General features: G+C 66.8%; 2 protein-coding genes across 3 annotated transcripts; one reads left to right on the top strand and one right to left on the bottom strand.

The window, feature by feature from the left end:
• Positions 1-1,963: 1,963 nt before the first annotated feature.
• On the bottom strand, positions 1,964-5,809 carry LOC135974872 (HLA class II histocompatibility antigen, DP alpha 1 chain-like). 2 transcript variants are annotated; one of them, XM_065563990.1, is made up of 5 exons: positions 5,682-5,808; positions 4,065-4,322; positions 3,285-3,566; positions 2,923-3,073; positions 1,964-2,570 (listed from the first exon to the last, which is right to left on the bottom strand). In XM_065563990.1, the coding sequence occupies exons 1-5, from the start codon at positions 5,761-5,763 to the stop codon at positions 2,567-2,569; spliced, it is 777 nt and encodes a 258-aa protein (XP_065420062.1). In that variant the 5' UTR covers positions 5,764-5,808; the 3' UTR covers positions 1,964-2,566. The 2 variants fall into 2 exon arrangements, with proteins under 2 accessions (XP_065420062.1, XP_065420063.1); XM_065563991.1 differs by lacking the exon at positions 1,964-2,570 and having other exon boundaries at positions 2,919-3,073; positions 5,682-5,809.
• A 1,809-nt stretch (positions 5,810-7,618) lies between these two features.
• On the top strand, positions 7,619-13,121 carry LOC101935077 (H-2 class II histocompatibility antigen, E-S beta chain-like). Its single transcript, XM_065563986.1, has 6 exons — positions 7,619-7,829; positions 8,559-8,828; positions 9,642-9,923; positions 10,994-11,104; positions 12,141-12,164; positions 12,532-13,121. The coding sequence occupies exons 1-6, from the start codon at positions 7,724-7,726 to the stop codon at positions 12,543-12,545; spliced, it is 807 nt and encodes a 268-aa protein (XP_065420058.1). The 5' UTR covers positions 7,619-7,723; the 3' UTR covers positions 12,546-13,121.
• The last annotated feature ends 2,347 nt before the right edge of the window (positions 13,122-15,468 follow it).

Raw genomic sequence — 15,468 nt, 5'->3', positions numbered from 1 at the left:
AGAACCCAGGAGGGGGCTGGGGCCAGGTGACACCTCTGCCCGGGAAACTGGACAAAGGCTGGGGGATGAGCCGGGGGAGGCTGGGTGAGAGACGCTGGAGGGAGTTGGAGTTTCAGGAGCTGGCTGGTAATGGAGGGAGCCCAGACGGGACTCTGATCCCCCAGTGGGGCTGTGGGGCCCTGGGACCCCAAGATGGAGCTAACTGAGGGGGTCCTGTTGTCTGTGCCTGCAAGACCGGTCTTGGACTGTGTTCCTGTCATCTAAATAAACCTTCTGCTTTACTGGCTGGCTGAGAGTCATGGTGAATCGCAGGAAGCCGGGGGTGCAGGGCCTTGTGTCCCCCACACTCTGTGACACAAGGGGCAGTCAGTGAAATTGAAGGTGGCCAGTTGAAAGCTGGCAAAAGGAAATTTGTGCTATTGGCCTGTGGAACTCACTGCCACAAGATCTCACTGGGGCCCAGAGCTCAGCGGGAGTCACACAGGAACTGGAGGTTTGTAAGGACGGTGGGTGTCTGCAGTGAGGGGTTAACAGGCGTGTGGGACAAGATCTACCCCCACCTGTGTCAGGACAGGAGCTGAGCTGTAGCTACTGGGGCAGGTCCCCCCATCCCTGCAGGGTTCCTGCCCCTCCCCCAGAGCCGCTGGGACTGGCCCCCCTCAGAGGCAGGAGACCAGGTTCGATGGGCCCTGGGCTGAGCCGGTCTGGGGATCCTGCCCCTCGAGAGCTGTTCACATCAGACGCCTGCAGTTGCCCAAACGCCCCAGGCCCAAAGCCCAGCGCATGGGCTCGGACTCCGGGGTTGGGTCACAGGAAGGTTCTTGTCCAGGTGTCTCTGGGCCGGCAAAACCCTTCAGGCACCAGTCAGAGACGAGCCAGGAATTGTGGCTACTAACCGGCTGCCCTGGGCCCATGGAGGGGTTTGGTCTGACTGGGGGAGGCGGCCAAGGAGCCAAACCAGGCTGGATTGGAGCTGGTGCCCCCGAGAGGGGAAAGGCCCCATGTCCCATCCCACCCCCTGAGCCAGCCAGTCCCTGTCCTGGGACAAGTTTTGATGGCATCCCCTAGAGAGGAAAGGCCCCGTGCCTCGAACCCAGTCCCCCTGAGCCACCCCCCCATCCTGGGGCCGTGTTGTGCCAGGCGCTGCCCAGACCCACGGGCTCTGCCCTTGGGAGGTTACAGCCTAAGACAACAAGACACAGGGGGGTCGCCAGCCCCATGTTACAGCTCAAACTGGAGCCCCAGACAGGGGGGGATTTACACCACTGCAAACAGAAACTGAGGCACAGAAAGCCTCACAGCTTGCAGCAAGTCAGTGTCAGCAATGGGAATAGAACCCAGGAGTCCTGGCTCCCAGCCCCCCCCCTCCCCCTGCTCTAACCCACTAGAACCCCACTCCCCTCCCAGAGCTGGGACAGAACCCAGGAGTCCTGGCTCCTTCCTTAGCCCTCATACCAAACTCCCGGTATAACCCGGTGCCCCTGGACAGACTGGGGCTGAGTTGGGATAACACAGGCTGACGCGGGCTCGGCCCAGACTAACCAGATTTTAAATCAAGATCAAAACCTCAGAAATGTCCCAAACCCACTTTATTGCTGTTGGCAAAGCTGCAGAGTGAGATGGGGGCGCAGGGCTGTGACACACACGGGGCACAGGGCTGGGGGGGGCCTGGGCTGTGACACACCCGGGGCGCAGGGCGGGGGGGGGGGGCCGGGCTGTGACACACATGGGGCACGGGGGGGGCACAGGGCTGTGACACACCCGGGGCGCAGGGCGGGGGTGGGGGGGGGCAGGGCTGTGACACACCCAGGGCGCAGGGCGGGGGGGGGCCGGGATGTGACACACCCGGGGCACAGGGTGGGGGGGGGCCGGGCTGTGACACACCCGGGGCCCAGGGCGGGGGTGGGGGGCACAGGGCTGTGACACACCCGGGGCCCAGGGCGGGGGCTATACAGGGACTGGGCCCGTCCCACACAGACCCCGGGAGAGCCGCACACGGGCGCGATGGGGCCTTTAGCCGGGCACTGGGGCTGCCCCACCCCCAGCCATGGGCCCGATCCTGCCCCACAGGGACCCCATTGACTGGGAATGGCCGAATCTGGTCCAAAGCCTTCTGGGTAATGGCTGGAGGGGCTTTACCTGGGGTGACTGACAGCAGCCTCTGGCCAATAGGGGCCGGGCTCGGGGCCCAATCCAGCACCCACTGGAGTCACAAGAAACCTTCCCCATGACGGCAATGGGGTTTGGATCAGCCCCATGGGCCCTGCTGCCCCCTGACGAGGGGCGACCCCATTGCCAGCCCCATGGGCAGCAGCCCTCTCCCGGTATAGGTGCCCCCCCCCAAGCCCAGCAGGGGGGTGCAGGGGCAGCCCGAGGATCCGGCTCCGCAGTGAGTCTCTAGCGGGTTGGGTGTCACGGTTACGGGGCCAGGGGGCTCCCGCCTGGGTACAGCAGCTGACACCGACGGGAGCGGAGCCGGGACGCTGGGGGCAGTGGGTGTGTGTGTGCGCGAGTGGGTTCCACGAAGGCACCTGGGGGATTCAGGGGCCCCGGCTCCTCCCCGTGTTTATCTGAAAGGCAAAGAGGGTCAGTTACCAGGAGCCCTGGGCCCCAACGCAAGGCTGGCAGGGATCGGGGCCGTTCTCCAGCGCCCCCAGGGAGTCTCCCATTCAAACAGGGGGTGCTGGATGGGGGGAAACAGCAGGTGGGGGGGCCCAGAGGGTGCTGGGTGGGGCTGTAGCTGGCTGGGGGGGGCACAGCTGGTGGTGGGGGGTCTCCCCAGGGGGTGCTGGGTGGGCCCAGGGGCTGTGGTTGGCTGGGGGGGCACAGCTAGTGGTGGGGGGTCTCCCCAGGGGGTGCTGGGGGGGGCCCAGGGGCTGCGGGTGCGGCTGATGCCCTCCCCGCGCAAAAGCAGCTACTCACAAGGGGCCCCGCGGGTTGCGGGCGGCGTTCATCTTCATGCCCTTGATGATGAGGATGGTGCCCGCGATGATGCCGATGATGCCCACGGCCAGGCCCAGGGCGCACACCAGGGTCTCTGTGGTCTCGGGGACGGGGGTGGGCACCTGGGCTTCTGGAGAGAGGGGGAGAGGGACAGGGCATGGAGTGACGGGGGCTGTTCCCACCTTCCCTCCAAGAGCCGGGATAGAACCCAGGAGTCCTGGCTCCCAGCTCCCCCCGCTCTAACCACTAGCCCCCATTCCCCTCCCAGAGCTGGGATAGAACCCAGTCGTCCTGGCTCCCAGCCCTGTGCCCAGCGGGGTCCCCGGGCGCCCCGGCCTTACCCCAGTGCTTCGTGAAGGGCTCGGGCAGCCCCCCGTGCTCCACCCGGCAGTCGTAGAAGTCGCCCTGGCTGGGGAGGAAGGGCAGGTAGGAGAACTTGCGGAAGGAGTAGTCTGGGCGGGGGTAGAAGTCGGTCTCGTAGACGCCCTCGGTCACCTGCTGCCCGTTCTTCAGCCACGTCACGCTGAGCACCGGTGGGAAGAACTTGTCCGCGAAGCAGATCAGGACGTTGGGCTCCCCCAGCTCCACGGGGTGTTTGGGGAACACGGTCACCTCAGGGGGCTCTGGGGAGACAGGGGTTAGTGGGTCCCATTGACTGCCCCTGAGCCAGCCAGTCCCTGTCCTGGGGCCGGGTGGGAGCCGGTGTCCCCTAGAGGGGACAGGCCCCGTGTCCCATTCCCTGCCCCCCTGAGCCAGCCAGTCCCTGGTGCTCACACTCCAGCTCAGGGGTCTCTCCCCAGGACTGTGGGGGAGTCACAGGGGTCGTCCCAGCTCCCTGCCCTGACGGCTCATGGGGCACCAGGGGCAGGGGAGAGAATCCCTCAGGGGCAGGGCCTGGCGCTGGGCAGGGGCCACGAACAGCCCTCGGCAAAGGAGCTGCCCTGGGCCCCCAGCCTGGGGGGTGTGAACTGCCCGGGCCCCTGCCCTGCAGAGCCCTGGCCCAGCTGACTGGCTCCCCGGAGCCCTCCAGGGGCTGGGAGGGGAGCTGAGTGGGGACTCGCACTGGGTACGCATGCGGGGGAAGGGTCCCGGGAGCAGTGCCTGGCAGGGAAATGTCCCACCGTTCTCAGCCCGTGTGCGGTTGGACCTCTTGATCAGCGTCTCCAGGTTGTTCTTCAGCACGGCAACGTTGCCCAGGGCGCCCTGCGCCTCGAAGCTGGCGAACTTGGTGAATTCAGGCAGGCGCCAGACGGTCTCCTTCCTCTCCAGGTCCACATAGAACATCTCGTCCTGGTCAAACTCGAACATGAACTCCCCGCCCTCCTGCTGGGATCGGTCTGTGCGCTGGTAGAACCCCACCTGGGAGGTCACATGATCCACTGCGGGGAGACGGGCGTCCCCATCAGCACCCACCCCAGCCCCTCCCCCGGGATACAGGGTCTCTGATCCCTTCCCCTGGGGCCACAGCCCCCGGCCGTGACATGGGCACTGGGAGGCCCCGGTGTGAGGGGAAAGCGGGTGCAGGGAGCCCTGGGACCCCTGGTATTGTGCTGGGGCATTGGGGTCAGCGCTGCCTGGGAGGGGACAGCACCCCCCACTGTGCCCCCCCTGCTCACTTCAATCCCATCCAAGCCATGGCCGGGCCTATCCCCACTTGGCTTGTGACAGGGACACGACCCCAGTCCAGAGCGGTGATGGGGGGAAGCTGGATGTCATTACTGCAGGACATTTCATTCTCCGGTCTGTGCGTGGGGCTGATTCCGTGTCCCGGTGTCGCCATGACCTGGTTCTCAGGGCGATTTCAGTCCCTGGCCCCCGACACTCACCCCCCAGGGCTGGTCACTGGGAGACCCAGGAACTCCCCAGCCAGAGACATGAAAGCTGCGCTGGGGGGTCAGACACACTCCGGGGGGGGAGGGGTCTGGCTCAGGGCTGAGGCTGGGAGTCCCCAGGGCCCAAGGGAGTTGGGCACCTACATCCTAGGGAGTCGTTCACTGACCCCAGCTCGCCCGGCAGGATCTCACCGAGCGACTGCAAAGGAGGGAACCCGCCACCACTAGCCGAGGAGAGAGTCGGCCCCGCAGAGGCCCCCCCTCTGTGGGTCTGAGCCCTGGGGGGACGGGGGACAATGGGGCCAGGCCGGGGAGCGGGTCCAGGGTCTCCCTGCTCTGGACAGACGCACTCACTGCTCAGCAGGATCTGGCCCTGGGGCAGCTCTTTGGGGAACGTTCCCCCATCGCCCCTGTGCCTGGCGCCCCCCTGGGGGGGATCAGCCCCCGAGTCCCTGTGGGGGAGGGGGGCTGCACCCCTAGGGCAGGGCTGTGTCATACCCAAACCACAGCGACTTCCCCACAATCCCTCTGCTGCCCCCACGCCAGCCTCCCCTCCCCCCTCCCTGTCACGGGGGTGAGACCCTCCTCCCTGCAGCCCCCACCCTGCCCAGATCAGCTGCAGACCCCTCCCTGCCCACCTCATCCCTCCACACTATGGGGTGAGACTCTCCCCTCCCTGAAGCCCTCAGCCTGCCCAGATCAGCCCCCATCCGCCTCCCTGCCCACCTCATCCGCTCCCCACTATGGGGTGAGACCCTCCTCCCTGCAGCCCCCACCCCAATCCGGCTCCCCCACATACCCCTCCCTGCCCCATCAGCCCCCCATTGTCCCCTCCCTGAGGGGGAGCCGGGCGCTTTGGGGGTGAAACCGCCCCCCAGGCCCAGGTGTCCCAGCCCCCGCCCGTACCTGTCACCGCCCCGGTGCCCGGCAGGGCCAGCAGGGTGATCAGGGCCAGCTGGGCCATGGGGACGCCCTGTCCTGCATCCATCTCCTCTCCCCGGGCACTGGGCTGGGCGCGGGGCCGGCAGCACTAGGGGGCCGGGGGGGGGGGGGGACATGTCACACCCCGGGGGGGGGGGGGGCAGGGCTGGGGGCAGCGCCCGGCATTGGCCAGGGGAGCCCGGCCCAGGGGCCTGCGCCCAATGGCAGAAATCCCTGCACTGACCAGGCTGTTACCGGGCAGAGCAGCAGCGCTGAGTCTCGCCGAGAGGAGATGGAGAAATTCAGGGTTCCCGGCTCTCAGGATCATGTCACGAGTCTCAGGATAATTCTTGTGTTTTCCTAAAGCCCCAGCTTCGGGAGTCACGTGAGTCTGGGACGATTCCAGCCTCATTCTTAGAGACAAAGGGAGTGTCTGTGGGGAGAGCTTCAACCTGTGACCCCCGGCTCAAAGAGCAGAAGGGAAATAAACCCCACAGCTGGGATTTGTACAGAATCGCAGGGTTTTAGAGCCAATCTCAGGATTTTTGAACATTTGGGGTTGGCAATACTGCAAATTCCCGGCCAGACGCCTGCTCCCGGGGCTGGGGCGGCTCCACCCAGCAATCCAGTGTGGAAGTGGCGCCTCCAGGAGGGGTTTGTCCCCAGTCTGGACACGGCGCCGACAGGGGTGGGGGGTTGTCTCCGGTGTGGGAACAGCACCTCCCCACACGACGCTCACACCACCCCCAGACCCCCTGTTCTGCAGCATGGCTGTGTGCACACGGGGGACTTGGCCGACCCAGCTCTGCACTGGGGGGGGGGTCACACCCCCAACCCACAGAGCTCTACCGGGATAAGTGTTAAGTGTAGACAAGGCCACAAATGGGGTTTGGGGCATCATCCATGGGATGATGGATGCGCTTTAGGGGGCGCTGTTCCCATCCGGCCCCTGGGCCGGGACTGACTGGCTGGGGAGGTGGGGACGGGGACACGGGCCTGTCCCCTCTGCTGGCACCGGCTCCGATCTCCTGTTAGTGACCAAATGCTCTCCCCCGGGGTCTGCCCTGTGCCCTGTGTGGGGCACGTTGATCCGTGTCCCCTGCCAAAACCTGCCTCCCCCCATGGCACCAACTCACCCCCCACCCCCAGCTAACGTGCTGGGTGTTCACACTGCCCCCTGCAGGAAGCGCTGGGCGCTGGAGGGGCCGGAGAGGGGCCGGCCCAGCAGTTCGGGGCTGGCCTGGGACCCAGGAGCCCTGGGGTCATTCCCGGCCTTGCCACAGACTGTGTGTGACCCTGGGCCAGTCACTGACTTCTCTGGGCCTCTCTCCCGAGCTGGGCCATGGGGACAATGGCCCGGCCCTGCCCCACGGGGTGGGGGTGAATGCAGCAGAGGGGGAGGGGCTCAGAGACTGGGGGGCCAGAGAAGCCCCTTAGGGAGATCGATGGTGGGAGCAGCTGGGAGGCCGAGCTGTGTCTGACCCATGGACACTGAGCCCCCAACTCTGGTGGGGTCCAGGGGGGCAGGGCTCAGGCCCCTGGAGATGGGGGAGGGGGAAGCTCAGAACTTCTGCCTGTGGGGCCAGCCCCAAACCTTCCCCTGGGGCTAAATTTACCCCCAACAAACCAGAGACCCCCCCACACCCGGCCTGCCCCAGCCAGCAGCAGAGGGTCGAGGCACAAGGGGAAGGGAAGGGGACGGAGGGTCCCAGGCACGTTGCTGGGGGCCCTGCTCTGGTGGGAGCTGCCCCGGGGCCATGGCAGGCACCAGGCGACTCCTGCAGCCCGACCCCAGGCCCTGCTCTGCCCCCTACGAGGGAGAAGTAGGGAACCGAGCCCTGCTGGGGCCGGCTCTGCCTGGCGACTGATGACGCTGCCCAGCCCCGGTGCTGACTGGCCCCTGGGCTGGGGGTGCCCAATCCCCGGGGCCGTGGGCAGCGTCCCGGGGCTGGTGCTCGGAGCTGGACAGAGAAGGTCTCAGTCTGGGGGTCCCGACGACTTTCCAGGTCTCTCCCTCCTGAGCAGCGATGGGGGCGGGTCGGATCCTGGGGGCCGGGAGCGGCTGGGCTGGGGCTGTGCTAGTGACACTGGCGGTGCTGAGAACCCACCCGGCTCATTGCACGGAGCCCCCAGGTGAGCAGAGACCCCAGCGCCCCGGGGAGCCCCGTCCTGGGCAGCGCTGGGTGTATCCGGGGGGGATCGGACCCCAGCGCCCCGGGGAGCCCCGTCCTGGGCAGCGCTGGGTGTATCCGGGGGGGATCGGACCCCAGCGCCCCGGGGAGCCCCGTCCTGGGCAGCGCTGGGTGTATCCGGGGGGGTCGGACCCCAGCGCCCCGGGGAGCCCCGTCCTGGGCAGCGCTGGGTGTATCCGGGGGGATCAGACCCCAGCGCCCCGGGGAGCCCCGTCCTGGGCAGCGCTGGGTGTATCCGGCGGGATCAGACCCCAGCGCCCCGGGGAGCCCCGTCCTGGGCAGCGCTGGGTGTATCCGGCGGGATCAGACCCCAGCGCCCCGGGGAGCCCCGTCCTGGGCAGCGCTGGGTGTATCCGGGGGGGTCGGACCCCAGCGCCCCGGGGAGCCCCGTCCTGCCTGTCCCCGTGCCCCCCCGGCTCGGTGTCTCCGCCCCTGTGCCCGGCACAGTCTCTGCCCCCCCCGCCCCCCGCCCACTGGGGTCAGTGTTACTGTCACTCCCCGCTCCCTCCCGCCCGCCGGGCTCGCCCGGGACTGGGAGGGGTTCAGGGCGGGGGGGCTCTGCGGGCTCCAGCTGTTCCCCCCCCCGGTGGGCTCCGAGCCCGGGAGCAAGAGGAGGAGGGGGAGGGGCAGCTGGGGGCGCCTGAGCCGAGTCTGTTCCCCCCCCCCGCAGGGCGGTTCGTGTATCAGGCGAACGCGGACTGTCTGTTCACCAACGGCACCGAGCGGGTCCGGTTCCTGCAGCGCTACATCTACAACCGGCAGCAGGACGTGCACTTCGACAGCGACCTGGGGGTGTATGTGGCGGACACGGAGCTGGGGCGGCCCGACGCCGAGTACTGGAACAGCCGGCCCGAGATCCTGGCGCAGCAGCGGGGTGAGGTAGACCGGCTCTGCCGGCACAACTACGGGGTGGCCAAACCCTTCACCATCGACCGGAGAGGTGAGCGCGGGGGGGGGGGGGCGGCAGGGAGAGGGGCGGGGCCAGGGCTCAGACCACAGGGGCAGGAGGGAACCAGGCTCTGGGAGCGGCGCCCCCTGTCGGCAGGGCGCAGAGCCCCAGGCCTGGCTCAGTCCCTAGGCCCAGGGTATGTCTCACTGACCCTCCCCCCGCTCCCGGCCCCCGCCCCTCTGAGGGGTTCAGCCCCCAGCGCCCCCCACTCACACCCCCCGGGGCAGGCAGCTGCTGCAGCTCCTACCCCCCTTCCTGTGCTGGGGGGGGCCAAGCATTGGGGCAGAACTTTCCCCTCCCCCAACCCTGCCCCTCCCCCCTCGGGGTGCCCCTGCCTGGGGGGTGGGGGCAGCCCCTGGGCTGAGACCAGGGCCGGCTCCAGGCACCAGCCCACCAAGCATGTGCTTGGGGCGGCACCTGCAGGGGGGCAGCGGGGCGCTCCGGCCTGAGAGCAGGGCCGCGACTGGGCTCGCCACCCTCCCCTGCCGCGCTCGGGGGGCGGGGGCGGCGGGAGGCTTTTTTGCCTGGGGCATCAAAAAAGCCAGAGCCGGCCCTGGCTGAGACCCCGTCTCCCTGGGCCCAGCGTCAGACAGTCCCTGGCTCTGTCCCCATGGGGGTGACGGGACACGACTCCCCTCAGGCCATTTCTGCCGGAGCCTGCCCAGCGCAATGGGGGGCAGGAGACAACCACCCTGGGGTGTAGATGGGGGGCTGGGGGCTGTCCCTGGGTCAGGGGAGCACCTCTTCTTCCTGAGCATCCTCTGTCTCCAGCCCCTTTCCCAGCCCCACTCTCTCTCCCCCCAGTTAAGCCCGAGGTGACAGTTTTCCCCACGAAATCGGGATCCCAGCCCCACCCCCACCTGCTGGTTTGCTCGGTGACGGGGTTTTACCCCGGGGGGATCGAGATCAAGTGGCTGAAGAACGGGCAGGAGCAGACGGCCGGGGTGGTGTCCACGGAGCTGCTCCAGAACGGAGACTGGACCTTCCAGATCCTGGTGATGCTGGAGATGAGCCCCCGGCGCGGGGACGTCTACACCTGCCAGGTGGAGCACATCAGCCTGCGGGACCCCCTCGCCGTGCACTGGGGTAAGAGCCTCTGGGTGTGGGGCAGCCCCTGAGCCCGCAGGGGCAGCCCTCGGGGGATGGACCTGGGTCAGAGCACTCACATGAGCCCTGATAACCCAAATCTATCAACGTGGGCTGGGAGCTCACGTCCACGGGCTCCACAATGCAGTGTAGATACAACCGGAGTGGGGCAGTGACCGGGCGGGGAGAGGAGAAAAGTCTCCATGATGATGACTGGTCTGGAGAAGGGAGATCGGAGCGTCTGTTCTCCCTGTCTCACAGCACAAGGACAAGGGGACACTCAGTGTGATGGAAAGGGGCAAATTCACACCGGGTAAAAGGAAGGACGTTTTCCACACACTGTGTAATTAGCCTGTGGAACTCACTGCCACAGGGTGTCACTGAGCCCAAGAACAGAGCAAGATTCACACAGAGACTGGCTATTTCTGTGTCTCTATCCAGGGTTAGACTCAGAGCCATCCCTTGGGTAGGGTGAATCAGGACAACCTCTCTGGGCCCCGCTGGCCGGTGCGATTGGCCGGCGCGGTTGGTCCTGGAAGAGACGAATCCGTCACTTCCGCCCCAGGCCCCTCATCCCCTAGGGATGGCCCTGGCTAAACCAGTTCATGCTGACAACGGGCAGGGATCTCAGACCTCGCGCTGCAGGGCCTGAGCCGATCTCTGATGCTCACAGACCAGGAGGAGCCCTGATGTGGGGCAGATTGTCCCACAGCTGATCCTGCAGGACCTGGCCCCTGGCTCTGACCCGGCCGGCGCCGGTCACTGGGCAGACGGGAGCCTGGCCCGGAGGCCCCTGGCGCTGACCCGGCCGGCACTGGTCACTGGTGCAGACGGGAGCCCGGCCCGGAGGCCCCTGGCTCTGTCCCAGCCGGCGCCGGTCACTGGGCAGACGGGAGCCTGGCCCGGAGGCCCCTGGCTCTGACCCGGCCGGCGCTGGTCACTGGTGCGGACGGGAGCCCGGCCCGGAGGCCCCTGGCTCTGACCCGGCCGGCGCTGGTCACTGGTGCGGACGGGAGCCCGGCCCGGAGGCCCCTGGCGCTGACCCGGCCGGTCCCATGTCCCTGTTTCAGAGGCGCAGTCTGACTCCGCCAGGAGCAAGATGCTGACGGGGGTCGGGGGCTTCGTGCTGGGGCTGATCTTCCTGGTGCCCGGACTCCTCATCTACCTGAAGAATAAGAAAGGTGAATGGCTCCGGGCGGGGGCGGGGCACCAGGGGGTCTCTGGGGGGATGTGGGGCTGGGGGGGCTCAGGGGGATCTGGGCCTGGCTGGAGGCTCCCCCCTCCCCCCAGCAGGGGCTGCCCAGAGTCTGGCAGGGGCCTCCCGGCTTCTAGTCTCCTGGGGCCGGGGCTGGGTCAGACCCTCCCCACTCCTAGGGCAGGGACAGAGCAGGGGCCATGGGGAGATCTCAGTGTGGGGTCCTGGGGCCAGGCTGGGAGCTCCCACTCTCGCCTCCCCCGGGCGAGCCCCCGGGGTGGGACAGACCCCGACCCCTCGCAGTGCAGGGAGCTGGAGCTGCCCCTGCCCCGGGGCTCAGAGCGTTTCCCTCCCCTCCCCCGGGGCAGGGACTCTGGGTCAGGGATTTACAGTAATAACGGGGGGGGTGTGTGTGTGACGAACTGGGACTGTTCTTACTGTGGTCTGTGAATGCTGACAGGGGAGTGTGGCTGGGATAGTCTGCATTGGTGGATGGGAGTCTGCCCGAAGGCGAATACCTGAGCGTGTAACATGAGAACCCAGGAAGGGGTTGGAGGCCAGGTGACACCTTGGCCCGGGAAACTGAACAAAGGCTGTGGGAGGGGTCGCTGAAGGCAGAGTGCTGGAAGCGGGCTGGAGAGATGGCTGGGAGGCAGAGATGGCTCTGACCCCCCAAAGGGGGGTGGGCTGGGATGCCCTGGGACCCCAAGCTGGACCTAACTGAGGGGGGCCCTGTTGTCTGTGCCTGCAAGACCTGTCTTGGACTGTATTCCTGTCATCCAAATAAACCTTCTGCTTTACTGGCTGGCTGAGAGTCATGGTGAATCGCAGGAAGCCGGGGGTGCAGGGCCCTGAGTTCCCCAATACTCCATGACAGGGGGTAACCCCAGGTCTGGGGGCCGGAGGGGGCTGGGTTCCTAGTGAGGGACGTTCCATGACGTGGGGCAGGGGCTGGAGCTCTGATCCCCGGGAACCGGCTCTCCCTGCCCAGGGCTCTGACCATGTTTCTCTTTGTTTTTCAGGGCGCCCCGTTCCCCAACCTGCAGGTAATTTCAGTCACCCTCCCCCGTTAAACCCGCCTCCCCCCACACTGACCACAGGCTGCCTGGGGCGCCCATGAGGCGGCTGCTTCTGCCCCTCGGCCCCTGACACCCGCCCGGCCCAGCCCCTGGGCAGCTGGGCAATAGGGCGTTGGTACCGCGGAGGAGGAGTCTGCGGCTCCCTCGGTCCCCGTTCAGACCGATCCCCGAGCTGCTCCCGGGGGCAGAGGGTCCTGGGTCCTGCCGAGCATCGCCCAGCCCTGCGGCTGCCGGGCAGAGTCACTGGGGGCGCCCTGGGCCTGGCAGAGAAAATCCCCCGTCCGTCCCGCTAGCCCCACGGCCAGGGGCTGATTTCTCTCCCCTCTCCCTGCAGGGCTCCTGCGTTAGATCCTGGGCGTTGGATCCCCCGGCCGGCAGGAGTTTCCGTCCGTCTCCCCCAGCCCCTCGCCCAGCCTGGAGAATGGAGAACCTGGGGCGGGTCCCTTCCTGTCCCCGTCTGCTCCCCGCGCTCTGCCCGGCTCCAGCCCGCGCTGCCCCCGCCTGGGGACCCGTCCCTGCCCCTCAGTCCCAGCAGGGCCCTGGGGCGACCCTGTCACGCTGTCGAGTGGCTCACGAGTGTGGGGACCAATCTCAGGGCACAGTTAGTACCCGGGGCACCAGCTGAGTTCTGTACTGAGATTTCACCAAAGTATCGGGTGTGAACTCCGCAGGCCCTGTAACAACGTAACCACGGAGCCACAGACAGTCCCCTTGGGCTCTCCAATCTGTCTGGCCACCCCGGCCAGTCTGCCCTTGTGATCGATCCATCGTCCCTTCCACCACAAATCACAGCGATATTCGGGTCACTCCCTGTCCCAAAGGACCAGTCGCTTACCCCAGGGCAGTGGCACCTTCGATCTCACTCCACAGACAACGCTTGTAGCCAATCCTGTAATAACCTCAGTAAAGATTTGTTAACTAAGACCTAGCACTGGCAGTTCTTGACAAGGTTACAGCAGGTCACACACACGCACCAGGGAGTTACAGCCCTGGGGGTTCAAAGGTCACAGAAACTCCTGTCAGAAGCAAGTGCTGTGTGTGCTGTGGGGCTGACCCGGGCACAGCCAGGGGATCTGGTGCTTATGCCCAGTCATTCCTGCCCCTTCCCATCCAAGCAGCGTCCAGCGAGGGGTTTCTCCTGGACGGGGGTTTCATGCCCTTCCTCCCACGTTCCAGCTGGTGGGACAAGCGCTCCTGCACCTCTCCTCTTCATGGGGGTGTATGCGGGAGGGGCCCCTCAACAACGTCTTGTGTCTCTGAGGTCCCCGAGGGCCCCCCTGGGGCTTGTCCACATGCCCAGCGCTGCTGCAGTGCATCTGGTGAAGACGCTTCGTGCCGATGGGTGGGAGATCTCCCCTTGGCCTGATAACCCATCTCCGCTGGCAGCGCTGGGCACACGAGTGCTTGAGTCCGTGTCACTTATGTCACATAGGGAGGCGGTTTATTCACACAGGGGCATGTGCCAGGGGGGTCGAGCAGGGGCAGCACCCCCCCCCCATCAGTGCAGGGACAGAACTCCCTCAGCCCCAGGGGGAAGACGACAGGTCCTCAAGCCCTGGAGCCGCGGGGGTGGGGGGGGAGATCCAGCTCCTCTGGCTGCCGAGGGGGTGGGGGTGGGGGCACAGAAAGGGCCCCTCCAAAAATGGCCAAATTTGTGTTCCTGTGCACACCCCTGCGGCACCCCGAGTGACGTCAATCACACTGACACACGCACAGTGCAGACTGACCCAAGGGCGTCTGTCGCTGGGCCGGGTGGGGAGAACCCAGCCTGGGCACACTGGTGTTTCACCCCTGGTGCCGCGTCTCTCCTGCCTGGGGTCACTGATCCAGAGCAAACCCCTCCCTGTCGCCGGACAGCCTGGGACACGCTGTTCTAGGGGAGACTGACGCAGACAGCCATTGCCAGCATCTCACACAGTCTGACCCCACTGGGATCCATCTAACCCCATTTTAACCGTGTGAACACACAGCCGAGCCCGGCTGGGCACGGGGTAGGGGCCGGATCTGACTGTGGGGAGGAGCCCATGGGGTGGCTCTGAGTGGGGGGTGATTCCTGGGGGAGGCTGCGGGTTTGTTCCCAGGCTGGATGGGCTCCCTGGCCAGGGGTGGGAAGAGCGGGGAGGGGGCATTGGGAGCCCTGGGGAGGAGGACCCCCAAATCTCTTCCCCAGGGGAGAGGCAGCTGGAGAGATGCTCCTGTCCCAAGCCCGGGCTGCAGGGACCAGCCTGACACCCCAGCCCCGGGGGCTCGGCCATGGGGCAGCAGGGCTGGGGAGCAGCTCAGGGGCAGCACACCAGGGGGGACAGTTATTACCCAGCCTTCCAACCCCTCCCCCGCCCCCAGGGAGTCACAGCCCCTCCCCCCCCCCCCCCCCCCGGGGCTCAGAGATTCACTCCCCAGACACCCGGAGCCCCGTCCCCAGCAGAGTCCCAGACGTGTCTCAGGGGGGTTGGCTCTGAGCTCCAGTGTTTGCCGGCAGTTACCAGGTGTGGTGACATGGGAATTGTCTGTGATGTTGTTATGAGGCCTGTGTGTGCCTCAGTTTCCCCCATATGCTGCACTGTTACCCAGTGGGGTGGAGAAGGACAGTCTGCTCTCAGGGCAGGCTGGGAGCCCCAGGTGTGGGGATCACCCAGCTGCCGGGGCCGTAGCCCCCAGATCAGTGGAGCAGCTGAGAATGGCAGATCCAATGGCCGGTACATTGACACACCGAGCGCCCCGCGCCCCAGGGGAAGACGGACTCCCCCCCTCTCCGCAGGGGGCTGAGCAAGGACCCCCAGCTGGAGAGCAAAGGGGTGGGGGAGGAGCTGGTTGCTGGGAGGAGTCGGGGCTCCCACCTGGCGTCTGCCAAAGGAGGAGAGACAGACGGCGCCTGAGCCCAGGGGGTCCCTGCAGCCGGGCTGGGCGCTGGGCTGGCCATGGGCCGGGCTGTGACCGTCCTGCCTCTGGGCTCCCCTCAGGTCTCCCTGTGCTGGGGCCAGCTGGTGAATAAACCCCCTGTTCTGACTGCGCCGTGTGTGTCCCTGCAAACCCCAGGCCGGGGCACTGATCCCCGAAGAGCGGCCAGGTCTCCCCCAGGGTCTGCAGAGACAGCAACTCTCGGGGGAAAGCATCACAGAGACACAGATAAAAACCGATAACTGGATGTAACCGTGCCCTGTGTAGCAGGAATCGCCCGTCTCCCACACGGGGTGTCAGGTGGGCCCGAGCTCTTCCCCGCCCGCCAGCCAGAATTGGGGCCCCAGGACCAAAGCCCCGTCTGTCGCTGGAT

Source organism: Chrysemys picta, chromosome 12 (assembly GCF_011386835.1).
Source record: "Chrysemys picta bellii isolate R12L10 chromosome 12, ASM1138683v2, whole genome shotgun sequence".
NCBI lineage: Eukaryota > Metazoa > Chordata > Testudines > Emydidae > Chrysemys > Chrysemys picta.
Note: the sequence above shows the minus strand (reverse complement) of the source record. Positions and strands in the feature narration are given on the sequence as shown.